Source organism: Notamacropus eugenii, chromosome 3 (assembly GCF_028372415.1).
Source record: "Notamacropus eugenii isolate mMacEug1 chromosome 3, mMacEug1.pri_v2, whole genome shotgun sequence".
Classification (NCBI taxonomy): Eukaryota; Metazoa; Chordata; class Mammalia; order Diprotodontia; family Macropodidae; genus Notamacropus; species Notamacropus eugenii.
The window spans coordinates 462,240,100-462,253,696 of record NC_092874.1 but is presented as its reverse complement, the minus strand read 5'-3'; the positions used below and the strand labels follow the sequence as shown (position 1 = coordinate 462,253,696).

At 40.5% G+C, this 13,597-nt stretch overlaps 1 protein-coding gene across 2 annotated transcripts in view; it reads right to left on the bottom strand.

Moving 5' to 3' along the window:
• The window catches only part of CADPS (calcium dependent secretion activator), a 544,059-nt gene that overhangs the window by 42,270 nt on the left and 488,192 nt on the right, over nucleotides 1–13,597 (bottom strand). For both annotated transcript variants that reach the window (XM_072598786.1, XM_072598785.1), the window contains 2 exons: nucleotides 7,175–7,207; nucleotides 644–751 (listed from right to left, as the gene is read on the bottom strand). In XM_072598786.1, coding sequence (XP_072454887.1) covers nucleotides 644–751; nucleotides 7,175–7,207 — 141 coding nt within the window. The remainder of the gene's footprint in view (nucleotides 1–643; nucleotides 752–7,174; nucleotides 7,208–13,597) is intronic.

The following is a 13,597-nucleotide window of genomic DNA, read 5'->3' as shown; positions in this document are numbered from 1 at the left end:
AATCCAGGGTCTTCCAGTCATGTGCAGCTATTTTTTTTTTTTAAGGTTTTAAATTTTATCGTTTTTCAGGGAGGCTGTATAGCCACAGCGTGGTCTTTTCAGAAGCCCAGAAGCTGAAGATATTTTCTTCCTTTTTTCTTTAAACCCCCCAGAAACTTAGTCATTCTCGAGGAGATAACAATACAGCACCTAGGAGCTCATCTGCATGTCACAGCTGTCAGGCAGCGAGAGACAAGCAGCAGGGTAGAACAGAGGTATGTAGGCAGTGAATGGCACCCGGACTGGAAGACGGCTCCCTAAAAAATGGGACTGGATTACACTGACGAGAACAGTGACCGAGAGAGATCTCTGCCCGTTCCGAGAAAGCTTCCTCACAAGCTCGGTGAGGGAATGTGTTAGCTTAATAAAAAGACACTGCTACCCTACGAATCACACAGAAAGGACCAGAGGAGAGAGATTCAGAACAGAGAGACAAGAGACAAGAGCCTGAGTCAGAGGAAAGGGAAAGATTTGGTTGGATTTAATAACCAATTGGGTGTTGTTTTATTTTTCTCAAAATGTGACTTATCCTCCTGTCTCTTATTTTGTCACATTTTGGAGAGTCTCCTCCTTGGTCTGCAAGGAGGAGAAGGCATTTACTTACATCAAATAACCTTTCTATATACATCTCCTCATTGACCTTATCACGGAGGACATCCTGAGAGTGGCGGACAAAAGTTACGTAGGCATCGGCAACGTCCATCCCAGGCTTCTGCAAAGAAACACAGAAATGTGAAAATGACATCGTTTCCATGTCCTGCACTCTCATTCCTTCTCCCATCCCCTTCCGGGGAACACCTGCTGTTGACTTTTCTAGGATCCCTTCTCTGGCCACATTCTGCCATCCATTTTTCAAGGCTGTTTCCCACAGTGCCATTCATGGTATATATTGGAACAGCAGGACAGGGACTGTGGCATTTTTAGATCTGGAATGAGCCCTCTTCAATCCTTCTCTCACCAAGGATGCTCTTTATAGCGTACCTGATAGGTGGTCAACCAGTTTTGACTAGAAGAGCTTTGTTGACAGGAAACCCCCATGTCTCCCAAAACAGCCTGTTCTACTCTGGGATAGCTCAGGTCCTTAGGAAGCTTTTCCTGACATCAAGCCTAAACTGGACTCTTTGCAACTTATACCTAACTGCTTCTAGTTCTGCCCTCTGGGTCCAACTAGAGCAAATCTAATTTACCCTTTCCTATATGACAGCACTGCAAATGCTTAGTATTACAGTTTTAGAGCCAGAAGAGACCTCAGATCTAGTCCAGTTATCTAATTTTATAGAGAAGGAAACTCAGACCCAGAAAAGTTGAATGGCAAAGCTAGGATTTGAACCCAGGTCTTCTGACCCTAATTCCCACACACAATCTATGACACCAGTGAAAGTTAAAATGTTCTCTTGCCTCCGGCTTGTCTTCCTCATATAAAACTGCGACTAAGCAGTGAATTGGGCAGCTAAGCTGGGGCTGGAGTCAGAAGGATTTGAGTTCAAATGTGACTTCAGACGTTAGCTGCGGAACCTTGGGGAAGTCAACACCATTTACCTCAGTTTCCTCATCTATAAACTGAATTGGAGAAGAAATACACTCCTGTACCTTTGACAAGAAATCCTCAAATGGGGTCACAAAGAGTCAGACATTAATGAAGAACAAAAGTCAGGAGATTGGGGAGGCAGAGACTCAGAGAAGTTATCATTGCCCTCCCTTTTTTTCTCCTATCTTTAGCAGAATCACTCACAGAAACACTTTCACTTGCTGCCCCTGAGCAGTAGTCAGGCTAGGTCTGCAACTGCAAACCCAATGAAAGAGCTTCAGAGTCCACTGATGTTCCAGGGGCCATCTTATGTCATTAAAAACTGAACAACACCCTTTCTCTCGATCAAAAATGAGTGTGTAAAATACAGATTTCAGCCTTTACAAAAACAATAGCATACTGAGGAAATAGAAGAGCAGTCCTAAAAAATGGAAAGACCTAGATTCAAGTCCTTCCTCTGAGGCATACTGGCTTTGTATCCATAGATAAGAATATAAATTGCAGAGAGAGAACCTCAGCTTGTGTTGGTCAAGGAGATTTCTCCTCAGGTGCTCCCAATACTGATAAAATCACAGGTCTAGTGAAAATAAGAACAATGTTCTTTGTTGTTAAAATCAAGGTCTTCATTTATCCAAGTTTGCTTATATTTTCCACTTGATCAACTTGCTCAGATCCTATACAGGGCTACTGTCTCTGCCTCTCCATCCATTCTTATAGTTTAATAATAATAGTAACAAATATAATGATACTGTTTATCACAAATATACATTTTATATAAATGGGATTTTGTGGAAAGAAGGCGCAGAGCAATTGGGCAACAATTTCTTGTAAAGTGGGGACAGCCCCAGACCAAACCTGGAGATCACCCTGTTGGAGATGCTGCAATCCAAGTTAGCTCCAAAGAAACCCATTAAAATACTGTAATGTGGGTCATTGGGAGAGCCACCACCAAACCTCCTGAAGTTTCCACAGCGGCAGATATATACATTTGCTAATAACTAATAAGAGTAGTTTTCATTACTGTGATTTACCTTAGATCACAAAGTATCATTTCCCTACCAGACGTGACTGTCAGCCACTGCAAATTGAAGTTAGTTAACACTTCTGTGTAATTTCCAGGGTGAAAATGAGGAAGGTTTGGAAACAGTAGGACTGTATTTTTTTCCCTGATACAAAGCAAACAATTATCAAGCAAAGGGCCAATGCTAGCCCCCTGGGTTGCCAGTAACATTTCTTAACACCTGCTGAAACAATGACAAGGTATTAATTTGAAAAACAATGAGGACAAACCAATGGGGCTGTAGTCAAGTGTTACACTTTCAACAATTTTCTGCAGACAGGAATACGCCAGGGCTGTGATGGTCCTGTAATGGTTGGAGCTTTATGATACAAAATAATAGCATTTCTGGAAGGAGATGTAAATGATAGTTGTCAGGTCTTCTTGCCACTGAGGCTTGATTAACCAACTCCACTTTAACTCCACTTTCAGAAGGAGGCGGGGGCTCATACCCCCTGAGAAGAGATGGGATTTGGGGATCAAATTCCAGGCCTAATGTTGAGTGACCCTGAGCCTCAATTTCCCCATTATCTCTAAGGGGAAGTGGGATAATAGATGTCATTGTGGGAACAGTGTTCTATAAACCTTTACCTGCTCTATAAACCAGAGTTGTTACCTTTAAGGAACTTCAAAACTACTTAATGCCTTCTTATTATGGGTGTTCATTCCTAGATAGTGTTTCTACTGAAACTCAGCATGGAACATCACATAGACCTTGGGAGTCAGGAAGACCTGGATTTCTCTCCTACCTTGAAAACTTACTAATTGTATGGAGAAATCATTTCACCTGATTAAGCCTCAGTTTCCTCATTTGTAAAACGAGAGGGTTAGACTTTATGACCTCTAAGGTCTCTTTCAGCTTTAAATCTGTGACCTTACAAATCTAGGTTTAATTCCTACCTCTGACAGGTACCAGTTGTATGACCTTGGATAAGTCCCCTCAACTCCCCGTGCCTGTGGTAATTCTTGGCTGTTCTGCCTTGTGGAGGGAGTTTTCACGTCCATCAGTTCCCCATAATGATTCTATGAATCTAGACCCAAACAAATGTTCGTGGCCTCTCTGGTCCTTTTCAAAGAAATATCATTTATATGGAAAGAGAATCTGGAACGAAATTCTGCAGGGAGTCTCAGATTCACCTACTTTACAAGCAGTCAGCTACACTTTTAAGGCTAACTGTCCTTTCCATGTTTTGGTTTAGAGAGATTTTCTAAACATACCTTTCATCTTGTTGCAAATTTCAGAAACTTGAACCTATGTACAAGCAATTGGCTCCATGAAGTTTGCTGACATTTTTTCTGTTCCCTACCAAAGCAGCACTTCAGTTATCTGGAGGTCATTTATCTGACAACTGCAACTACCTAAATAAACACAATGATAAAGAGGTAGGGAAGCTCAGTCCCTACGAGGGAGAGGGACTGGATTTGTGACTTCGCTGGTATAGTCAAAGCCCATGGGAGGAAACTCTCTCTGCCAAAGCAGATCTCAATGTCTAGTCTTAGCTGCCCAGAGCACAGAAAAGTTAAGTAACTTGCTTAAGATAACACAGCTAAAATGTGTCAGCCTTGAACCTGAACTTCTTGGTCACAAGACAGGCTCTATATTCAATACACCCTGTGGCCTCTGAATTTTGCAAATAAAGAAAGGTATTTCAGGACAGTCCTCGGGATGTTATTTAGAGCCCATTGACTTATTTTGGAAATAATTCTAATAACTTTGGTCATCAGCTCTTTTAGACACATTAGATTAGATTAGAAGCATTTATAAAAATAAGCTTTCAGCTGTTAAAGGCAGATAGCCTGATAGCCGTGAGAAGTAATGGTGGAAGAAAAGGAGGACAAAGACAAAGGCATATGCATAAACCAAGAACACAATAAATGCAGAAATCTGGGAATTTTCATCGTAGGGACAAAGAGATCACACCTAGGTAGTCCTGGAGACGTGGGGATCCCAGCACAATCCAATGGACTGATGTGACTGAATTCATAATGATGGTACTAAGTTATCCAAAAGAAGATAAATTGTGATTAGCATGCTCTTTATGAAGGCAGGAAGCATGATGAATTTGAGAGAGAAATTCACCTTTAAAACCTTATTTTCTTCACTTAAAGAGATAAGTAGTAATTGAAGAAAGACATAATGTAGAGTTGCTTATTCCTGAATAATGCTGGGTAATGAGGCCCAACTTGCTGCTATTACTACTGCTACTACAATCACCACTACTACTACATCTGATCTCTCTAATCTCTCTCTCTCTCTCTCTCTCTCTCTCTCTCTCTCTCTCTTAGCCTCTCTCCCTCTTTCTGTCTCTCCCCACTTCCTCTCTGTTTCTCCCTCCTCCTCTCTTTCATCCAACTCCACCCCCTTAAAGTTAAGGAAATTGAAACCTATAGAAGTAATAGCCAAAGAAATTCATAGACCATCAGAGCTGGCAAAGACCTCAGGGATCTAGTTCTACCCTCTGATTTTACAGATCAAGGTCATGGAGGTAATCCATATGCGAGGTAGAATTTGAACACAGGTCTTCCTAACTCCAGTTCAGGACTCTGTCCATATACTCAGGCTAGAAATTATAGACCACTGCTCCTTTTTAATATACCACTTTTTGTGGAGGAACATCATCGTTAGCTCCCTCTTGAAATCTGGGCCCATTTTGCTACCAGCAGGAGCCAAAACCTTAACTTCCACATAAACTTTAGTCTCTTTTAAGATCAGATATGAGGATATTAAGCTCTTTGTAGTAACATAGCAATCTAGCCCATCTTTTTAATTTAAGCCAAGCTTGACCACAAGTGACTTGGAAGCTGGTGCTAAAGGTGGATGAAACAAACTAATGCTCTTTAACCTAGTAAAGCTGTCTTAAGATGTAACCAGCTTAGCAGTGGCCAGAATCACAGGAGCAGAGGCTGGTTCATGGCTACTGTTTCCATGTGTTCAGAGGCTCATGAAAAGCCTGGCTTCCCTCCATTGCATTTTTGGTTTGGGAACTTAGCCATCAAACATATACAATGGCATATACCAAAGACTAGAAGATGCTTGGCAAAGGTGAGTCACCTCAACCATGGGATAAGTGTACTTATGGGGTTCCATTCCCTTCATTCACATCTATAACCTGAGAGAGAGAGTTGCTTTGGTAGAGGACTGGTAAGAGATTTCTCTGAGCTGTCTGAGGACAAAGAGGGAACTTTAGCAACCTGATCTATGCTGGAATCTTCAGAGGCTCAGAAAGGTGGTCCCGTTCATGGATATCTCTAATTTGAACTGAGGAAAGTACTAGGTGTGGGCTATTAAGCAGTCTTACTTATGTTAGAATGGCCCATCTAGACTGTTGGGATTGGACAAGGATGTTCAGCTTGGCACTAGGGTTATGCTGTACCAGGCAGCCAGGTGGAATCATGTAGGCAGCCTGGCATTCAAGTTTGGCTCAGCCTGTATCTTGGCAAGTCAACCCGCTTCTCTGAAGTTATCATACCTTTCCCCACTCTCAATTACAGAGATGTTACAAGGCTGATCAAGGTGAAGGACTGTGAGTTCCCTAGATAAAAAGCATTATATAAATTCAGGGTATAATTATAGACTCCACATTCTTTCATTAAACAAACAAAATGTATGCTAATGCTAATTTCAGTCCAATTTCTGATAATTTATTGTCCTTTTAGAAGTGAGCCAATAAACTGTAACACACTTTCAGGGGAAATGAATTTAAATGTTAATATAAATCCCTTTGGAAACTGACATATCTTAACTAATAAGTATTTGTACAACGAAGACACTTAACCACGTTCAGGGCCGGAAACATTCGGTATAAGACCCTTGGTAGCTGTTGAGATAAGCTCTCCAAATTTAATATTTTGCAACAGACCTCCATCTCTTTTATTCTAAATGGAAGCACAATCATTTTCTTATCTCCTCTCATACAATATATTTAAATCGCTTCATTTTTAGTTTGCTAATCTGCAGGGCAAGGTTTATCTGTGAATGTATCCTGGTTTATCACAGGTAATCCCATACTCCAGCATTCATATGTTGTACTTAACCTCAATTTAAATGTAAATTTTGGGCAACTTTAAGTGAGCTTTAAGGGCTCTTTTCTTTAATGAGGCCTCCTCTAATTATAAGGGGTTTTGCAAGATTGTCTTAAAACAATTGCAGAACACACCAAAAAATGAACAAGTTCAGACTCTATTTGTTTTCATCAAAATATTGTCTCCCTTATACAAATTTCTAGCTCACAATAAAATTCCCCAAGGGATGTAAGCAAGAGGGGTTGAGTAAGATGATATTAGAATGAAATTTACCAGAAAAACCAAATATAAATGAAATGAAAATGAATTGTACTTTAGTCTCGTACTGTGAGGCTGCTTTTGTTTCTGCTTCAAGCTCTTCTGGCTGAAAGAAATCATCATCATCGATTTCCCATGTGGGGAAAAAAATTACTCAGAAACTTTCTGGGCTTCCTTCTCTCTAATGACTAAAAATTCAGCACCAAATCATTAAGAACAGCACCATTCCGATTGTGAAGACAGCAACAAACACTTTGAGTGATACTCACAGGGACGTCCACATACTTGGAAGCTGCCTTCACCTTAGGAGGAAAGAAGAGATAGGGCGTGAGACTTGTTTTTATATTGAACCATTCACAGCTCAGTGCAGTAACACAATGAGAGTTAAAACAATATGCTGTATCACAATGCTGACCAGGAAAACAAACAAAAAAATGTACTAAAAATAATCTGTTTGCCATTTGGAGCCAGAGCTTTTAACTCTGTTGAGATGGGGAGGAGAGGGAGGGAGGGAGGAAGAGGGGAAGAAAGAGAGAGAGAGAGAGAGAGAGAGAGAGAGAGAGAGAGAGAGAGAGAGAGAGAGAGAGAGAGAGAGAGAGAGAGAGAAAGGCAGACAGACAGACAGACACAGAGGGATAGAGTGGGGGACAGAAACAGAGAGACAGAAAAAAAGAGAAAGAGAAAGAAGTGAGAACAAAATCAGTTCTATTGACTCTCTGTCCTTAATAACAGCAGATGCTACTGTAGGAGTCCTGAATTTTTTCCTCCTTGTGAAAGCAGGAGAAGAGACTGTGATAGAGCAGAAATGGATTCTTCAGAGGGCACAGGGATACATATGACTAGGACCATTTGCTTATTTGCTTCTCTTTGTCTTTCCCTCTCTCCCTCTTTGGAGAGATCTCAATTTGACAAAGAGAAGCCAACCTGACCTAAGGCTGTCCTTGAGTCTTCCATGGATTATATTTTTAGATGTTTAAATGTTCGGTGAAATTACACTGAAGGGGAGATGGAAGTGGCAGGGACCAGAAAGGAGTCTTTTGTTTTATTTAAAAATAAAAGAAAAACACTAGGAAGTAAATCCCAGGTCTAAGCAATCAATCAGTCAACAAGCATTTACAAGTGTCTGCTAATAAGTTCTGAGTCGGGCAGTTTCATGTGCAATCATCTTTTATTATACTGTGTTATGGAAATGCTTGTTTTCTTCCATAAATTAAAAATAAAGCAAAGCATCTAGGGTGAATTAAAAAAAACCTGATAATGAGTATTTCATTTCTAAAATTAGGGTCAAATAGGACTGAGCACTCTGACCTTTGAATTGCATATGTAGTTAGATGGCACATGGATATGAGAGTTCTTGAGAAACAACAACAATTACAAGAGGTAGCATTTCTACAGTACTTTTACAAATATGACTTCATTTGATCCTCACAACAACTCTGGGAGGTAGTGCTATTATCCCCTTTTTACAGATGAGGAAATGGAGGCAGACAGAAGTTAAGTGACTTACCTAGGATTATACAGCTGACTCTGAGTTCAACACTCCATCCACTGCACCATCTAACCAAACCCTTTTAGAATAAGGTACGTCTGATATGTATTACCTGCATGAGCAGGGCAGGCCAACATATCTCTCAGTGGCCATGGCAATTTCTACGACTGCATATTGCTGACGTATTGGCAGAACTGAATTGGTGGAAGGCATTTCCATAAAAATTCTCTCTCTCTCTCTCTCTCTCTCTCTCTCTCTCTCTCTCTCTCTCTCTCTCTCTCTCTCTCTCTCTCTTCCTCCCCCCCTCTTCCTCCCTCTCTCTCTCACACACACATATGTATATGTTCCCTATTTTGAAAGAATCACAAGTCCATTCCCACCCTCCTTTCTGTCGAGTAGACACAAATAATATATAAATCCATTAATAAGCATATATTAAGCACCTATTATGCTTGGTATTGATGATTCAGACAAAAGTGAAATCAGTCGTTCCCTCTGGGGAAGTTATAATCTAACCAGATGAGCTAGCATGTGAGTATATAAAAAATGAAGTAATAGGGAGGGGGCAGTTGGTAGCAACTGGAGGGGAGGTAGCAGTGAATAAGAAAAGGCTTCACACAGGCTCTGGTGCTTGAGTTGAGCCTAGAAGGAAACATATAAAATACCATCTCTTCCCTAATGATGCTGACGGTGTCATAGGGTGCTGATAATGACCCAAAATAGTAAACTATTCATGCACACAGATGACAAAATAATACAAGATTGGAGCATAAGGGAGTGCACACTAAGGGTTACATGAAGTCTGAGTAGAGAAGGATTGTTCCTGATTAGGGGCATCAGGGAAGGTCCCCTGAAAAAGACTGAACTTGAGTATTAGAGACTGGAAAGAATTTCAGCAGGTTGAGATATTGATGGAGGCGGGGTAGAGGAAAGTCATGGAGGGAAGGACATTCTGCGTAAAGGTGTAGAGACAGGTTACTAAGATGCTCCTCTAAGGGGCAGAGGGTGGTTCAGTTTGAGAAGCACACAGGTGGAAGGAAGTAGCGAGATCAGGCTAGAAAGGGTTTTGATTATGGAGGGCCTCAAATGCAAAGTCAAGGGAAAGAAGCAGAAGTGAGTAGAGAAGAGATGTTGGCAGTCTTTTTTCTTCCATGTCTCCTTTGCTCTGAAGATGCTGAGTTATAGCAGTTGGTAGTTTTGTGGCTACTGAAATGATCAACCTTTAAACACGCCTACTCTTCCTTCTCAGCTCACATTCCATTCCACTCAAGAAAGGAGCCAAATTCTTAACCCTCTCCTGGCAGCTGGGACAGCCTGATGGACCTCATGGCTAAGGTCCAGCCACTACTGTTATCTATGAACAATCACATTCATGTTTCAGTTCCCAGCCTAGTGGTCTCATTACTCGTCTGGTAGCTTTATTTTCTTTATATCAAGAAGATAAATGGATTTCTATTTTTCAGTCCTTCTTCAATTGGATCATATTTTTAGTGGTGAAAGGTATCTTGGAAGGTACTAGTACAATCTCTTCATTTTATAGTTAATTGGATCAAGGATTTAGAGCCAGAAGAGAATTGAGGGGCTATGTAGTTGAACTTCCTCATTTTCTGAATGGGGAAACTGATTAAAGTCACACAGGTAGTAAGAGGTAGGGTTAGGATTCAGATCCAGCCTCCGTTCAAACCTTCCTGCATCAGTCAGAACTCTAGTGGCAAGAAGAAGGGAAAAGATAGTGCCATAACTCTCTGCTCTGGTCAGATCATACCTAGAGGACTGAGACTCTTACAAGGACCACCTTTTAAGAGCAACAGTGAAAAACTAGAGACTTCACAAAACAGGACCAGGATGCTAAAGGATCTAGAGAACAAGTCATCTGGGGAACTGTTGAAGAAACTGGGGTGATTACCTTGAAGATGAGAAGGCTAAAGGGGGACGAGCTACAGGGTAAGGGAAAGGAACATGATGTTCCTTTCAAATGACTGACAGGCAGACAGTCATACAGAAGAAAAATTTGGTTTGTCCTGTGTAGCACCGGAGGGCAGGATGATGACCAACTGGAGGAGGTCCCAATGGGTGAGATTTCAGCCCCCAATAAGGAAAAACCTTGAAGTAGACCTGTATGTACTAGACCCCACAAAGTAACATTGTTCTCCAACCCTGGGAATGCTCACACAGAGCCTGGTTGTCCATCTGTCAAGGAGGTTGTAGCCAAGATCCATGCACTGTGTGCAAATTTCACTAGAGGACCTCGAAAGTCTCTTTCACCTCCAAGACTTTTTGACATTCTCTCAGGAAACTGTAAACTCTTTGAAGGTGAGGCCTCTTTCCTTTTCATCTCTCAGTAAATACATCTATTGACTTTTCTTCCCAGGAATCATTGCATTTACACAGTATTTAATTCAGCTCAATTCAATTTAGCAAGGCTTTACTAAATGCCAGTTAGGTACTGGGCACTGAGCTAGGCAATGAGGATACAAGATAAAAGTGAAAATGGTATCTGTCCTCAAGGTCCTTACAGTGTAGTTGGAGGAGACTGTATATGCATGTATGTGTGTATAAGTGTATATATGTGTATATGCACATACATATACCTATATATCTGTGTGTAATATATTATGTATAAAATTACATATGTAAATTATATTTAAAATGTATATGTTGCCTTGTCTAGGTAGACTGTATATATGTATATATAAATAAAACGTATAATTTTTATAAATCTTTAATCTATACATACATGTATCATTAGATATCCATATCCTTATCATATGCATACAGACACATATATGTATATACACATATATTTATATATGTATACACACAAGGATGTGTTTATGTACATATACATACATATTTATATACAACGCATATAAGCTAGAAATCAGTTTGTTCATCAGTAAGACAGTAGACTCATATGATACATGACTACCAATGGAATGTAGGCTCTGGAAGAGGGATGATTTCGTTTCTGTCTTTGTATCCCTAGTAACTAATGTAAAGTAAAAAGCATTTATTAAATACCTATATTGTGCCAAAGACTGTGCTGAGCACTAGGGATGCAAACAGAAGTGAGACAACCCCAGCTTTCAAGGACTTCCCACCCTGAGGGAAGCAATTCTGGAAAGAAGGTCCAGCTCCAGGGCTGGTGGAAAGTTCCAAGAGTGCCAGGTATATGGTAATATGGCAGATGGTGAGGCCCAGAGAATCTTGGGTTACTTACTTAGGGATTTAAAATGATAGTGCTGGGGTAGTGCAGGGCAAAGGGACAGGACAGGAGGTAAAGCCCAGAGGATTTTAGGGGGCCAGATGGCAAGGCCAGGTGGGTCTCTTTCTCATTGGAAGCAAAGGAGCTGTTAACTTCCATAACACCCAAGCCCCATAAATAGTGAAGCAGCCGGGGTGAAGGATGAAGGCAAGAGAGGAAAATGGCCCCCAGTGGTGGTAGTTCTTCCAGCCATCTGCCCGTTCTGAATGGATCCTGGGGCAGCCTAAGACTGCAGAAGGGGATGACGGTGGAAATAAGGGGGGAGGCACATAACACATGTTTTTTTTTGATTATTGCAACATTCTTATCTCCAACATCTTCACCCCCAACATACTCTTCATATAACATTACCAGAATACTCTGCATAAATCCGGTCATATCACTCCTTTGCTCAAAAATGATCAGCATCTACCAATTGCCTCAGATACTTATGAACTACAGGACCCTGGGCAAGTCACTTAACTCTGTCTGCCTCAGTTTCCTCACCTGTAAAATGAGCTGGAGAAAGAAATGTCAAACCATCCATCATCTTTACTAAGAGAACCCCAAATGGAGTCATAAAGATTCGAATATGACTGAAATGACTACACAACAACAACCTATTGCCTGATAAACAAAGTTCAAGTTTTTAGTTGGCATGTAAGGCCATTCACAACTGAAACCTCTCTTCTTTAACAATCTCATCATACTACTCTCCATATACACATGCCCCAGGCAAATTGCACCCAGAATAACTCACAGTCATGTAGTACTTTGAGGTTTTCAATGTACTTTCCTCACACAACATAGGTTAGAATAAATATTACCATTTTGCAGATGAGGAAACAGACTCCGAGGGACTAAATGTCAACATGGCAGGAAGTTTCCTCTGTAATGTACCAGGGAATCTGTTTGGTTGTGTGCTGTTTAAAATTTTTTATTAATTATTTAAATATAGGCAAAGATGTCATGCTCACCCATTTTGCAGATAACACAAAGCTGGAGGAAATGCATAATGAAGCTACAAGATGACAAAGTCAGAATGTCCAAAGACTTGGGCATTCTGCTAAATCTAATAAGATGAAAATTCAATAGGGATACATGTAAAGTCTTACCATTAAATTTATGAAATAAATTTCACAAGTACAATATGGGCAAGGCACAGTTGTACAGCAGTTCTGAAAAGATCAGGGGTTTTAATACATGGCAGACTCAATGGGTCAGCAAAATAACATGGTGATGATAAAAGCTAATATGGGCTATACCAAGTGAGTATAGTTTTCAGGAATGGGTAGGTTATAGTCATGCTCTGATTAGACCTTCTCTGGGGTCTCATCATAATTTAAGAATTTAAGGACATCCATATATCGTTCAGAAGGGGGGAACTAGGATAGGGAAGGACTATGAGTCCATGTCAGCTTAGGGAAGAGAAAACTCATGGGGTAAATGATAGCTGTCTTCAGGTATTTGCTGGGCAGCCACGTGGAAGACAGATTATCCTTAATTTGGAATAAAATTTAAATAAATAAATAATCATTTTCTACCAAAAAAAAGAAAAAAGGGAAAAAAAAGATTACACATATTTCACTTGACCCTCGAGGGTAGACCCAAGAACTTGGGGGAAGTTACAAAGAAGTCAACTGATGTCAAGAAAACCTTTCTAATGACTAGAGGCACCCCTCCTAGTGGCCTTACATTTAAAACCCTTCATATCCTGACTTGGGACTACTCTACCATTATAATGTACATGACTCCCCTATATTCATTCTGTGGTCTAGCCAAACTTATTTGACTATTTCTCACACTGAACACTCCATCTCCAGTCTCCATGTCTTTGTATTATCTATTTAGTAAGTCTGGAATGCAATTATTTGTCTTTCTTATCTCTTAAGACTCCTACTTTTTTTCAAAGCTCTAATAAGCAACTCAGACCAATACTTACATGCAGCAAGGCATGGT